Here is a 2,851-nt window from a genome sequence, read left to right as displayed (position 1 = left end):
CTTCTCTTTCGTTAATGTAATATCTACCTAGATCGCGAGTGCTGTTAGATTAAAAGAGGCAAGAGGATTTCATTCTTATATATCAGTATAAATTGCATAATTATTGTTGAAAAGGCTAAAAGCTTTAGTACCTCAGAAGCGGTAAGGAAAAATATAGGGATATAGTGAAATGATTAGATAAAAGCTGAAACTTGGTACACATGTAGAGATGTGTGACTTGAACAACATATCAAAAGTCCCATGGCCTCCCGCGCTTGCGTTAGCTGCCATGTTGGCAAATGGTCGTCATATTGGAATTCTCTTAAAATTCAGATATCTCGTAAAATAATAGTTCTTTAAAAAAAATAAACACAATAAAAGTTTTTCAGAACTTATTTTTTACAATACTGAATATGTCATTTTGCATAAATTTTTTAATTTGTATGGAAAAAAGCAAAAATATTGAAATTTATGTAATAACTTTATTTTCAATGACAATTTCCACAGAAATGGTGGCCTGTATGAAACAAAAGTTGTAGAACAAACTTTCTCCTATCGAAAAATATGGACAAATTATGCATATTTTAAAAAAATAAGAAAGTTATGAGGGGAAAATAAGGAGAAACCCAAAGGGTCACACATACAAAATCCAACAGTATTTTTTTTGTAATAAAATAATACGCTTAAATTGCGAACATTCTGCTAAATTACTGAACAACAATGTCTTTATATAAATTAATATGTTCTTCTTACTAATGATATTGGAAATTACAGTGAAAGGAACTTATGCAAGTTACCCTTTTCTCAGAAACACACACGGTGCCTGAAAAACATGATCTTTATAATAAAGAACTATGTCTGACTTCTTTTGTGTAGAAACTTATGATACATACCGTATTTTGTTATAAATATAAATATAAATACAAAACTATAAATATAATATACTTATAATGTATATGTATATGTATATGTATATATAATATATATATATATATATATATATATATATATATATATATATTATTATATATATATATATATATATTATATATATATATATTATATATATATATTATATATATATATATATATAATATATATATATAGGTATAGCAAACTACAAAGAAAAACCTTCCAATTGCAATGACAAAAATATATTAGCTTATTAATCATAAACATATACACATAAACACACAAAAATAGCAGCATTTTCGCTTTAAATATCTATGCAATAAATGTTATACGGGGAAAGCAATTAAGGTTTAAATTAGATCTGAACATCCCACTCAGAGCGGACACACGTGCTTCAAAATCAATTTTCTATCAACTCATTGTCTTCTTCAGCATCCTCCTCTTGAAATGTTAGTGAATTTTCACATCCAGCTCCGCGGCACTGGCCACACATGGATGAGCACGATAAACCAGCCCTCCTACATACATACATATTGATGACGGCAACCTTGGCGACAGTTACAGCTCACTAAATATAACAGGTCATCTGGAGCTGGAGATGTGATTGAAGGAATTGGTTTCAGCCCGGTTCCGCAACTCTTCCATCCCCATTCGCTTGGAGAAAGATGGTAACCATGCCAATTTTGCACTTGTAAGAACAGCCTAAACGAGTGCAGAAGAGCTGCATCACCTGTTGGTGGCAATGTGGACAGCTGAAAGCCAGACTTGAGTGACATCTTTGCTACTGTTCTCTTGTATGCATAAAAGCGATACCTATCTAAGGTTTGAGTTTTGTCAGCTACATACAAAGAAAGGAGGAAAACTTCACCAGCTTTGGCCAATTCATATTCAGATGCTTGATTATCAAATACAGACACTATGTCGCACATGTCTTGGATATTCTTCAGGATATCAAAATGCCTTTTTTTCCCTTTCCCATACATAGCTTTTGTTGTGTCGCAACCTGTAACTGCGTGGAGGAATAGCAGATGTTGCCGAAGATGTCCCAGATTAGCTTGAAGTTTAGCTTGAAGTTTGCTAATATCATATGTTCTTTTGGGATTATGAGCTTTACCTGGTTAGATGAAAAGTATTTTTGTGGATGCAAGAAGTGATGCAAGAAGTGCAAGCAAGTCTGTGTCGTCACCAACTATAGTTACATTATGTCCAGTGTCTTCTAATGACCAAGAAATTTGGACAATGAACTTATCTGCATCATCATTGGCAACTATAAACTTAATACCAGCAGATTGGAGGTATTCCCTCAGCTTATTGATCAGCTGTGTCTTGTTATGCTTATTACACAGGAAATCTGCCTGTGGCAAGGTTGTGTAAAATTCTTCTTCCACTGCAACTTCTATAGAACAATGTTTGGATACTCATAATTCCAACAAGACATATGATATTAGCAAACTTCAAGCTAATCTGGGGACATCTTCTGCAACATCTGCTGTTCCTCCACGCAGTTACAGGCTGCGACACATCAGCTAAATAGGGAAAGGGGAAGAAAGGTCTTTTGATATTCTTTTCATGCATACAAGAGAACAGTAGCAAAGATGTCACTCAAGTCCGGCTTTCAGCTGTCCACATTGCCACCAACAGGTGATGCAGCTCTTCTGCACTCGTTTAGGCTGTTCTTACAAGTGCAAAATTGGCATAGTAACCATCTTTCTCCAAGCGAATGAGGATGGAAGAGTTGCGGAACCGGACTGAAACCAATTCCTTCAATCACATCTCCAGCTCCAGATGACCTGTTATATTTAGTGAGCTGTAACTGTCGCGAAGGTTGCCGTTATCAATGTGTATGTATGTAGGAGGGCTGGTTTATCGTGCTCATCCATGTGTGGCCAGTGCCGTGGAGCTGGATGTGAAAATTCACTACCATTTGAAGAGGAGGATGCTGAAGAAGACAATGAATTGA

General features: G+C 34.9%; 1 protein-coding gene across 1 annotated transcript in view; it reads right to left on the bottom strand.

The window, feature by feature from the left end:
* LOC135209153 (histone H3.v1-like) overlaps nt 1–2,851 on the bottom strand; it is a 96,769-nt gene that overhangs the window by 2,330 nt on the left and 91,588 nt on the right. The window contains exon 2 of the mRNA XM_064241818.1: nt 2,091–2,287. Within this exon, the coding sequence (XP_064097888.1) occupies nt 2,091–2,287 (197 nt within the window). The remainder of the gene's footprint in view (nt 1–2,090; nt 2,288–2,851) is intronic.

The sequence above is a fragment of the Macrobrachium nipponense genome, chromosome 11 (assembly GCF_015104395.2).
Source record: "Macrobrachium nipponense isolate FS-2020 chromosome 11, ASM1510439v2, whole genome shotgun sequence".
In the NCBI taxonomy this organism is placed as follows: domain Eukaryota; kingdom Metazoa; phylum Arthropoda; class Malacostraca; order Decapoda; family Palaemonidae; genus Macrobrachium; species Macrobrachium nipponense.
The sequence above is the reverse complement of the archived record's forward strand: the minus strand, read 5'-3'. Positions and strand labels throughout refer to the sequence as shown.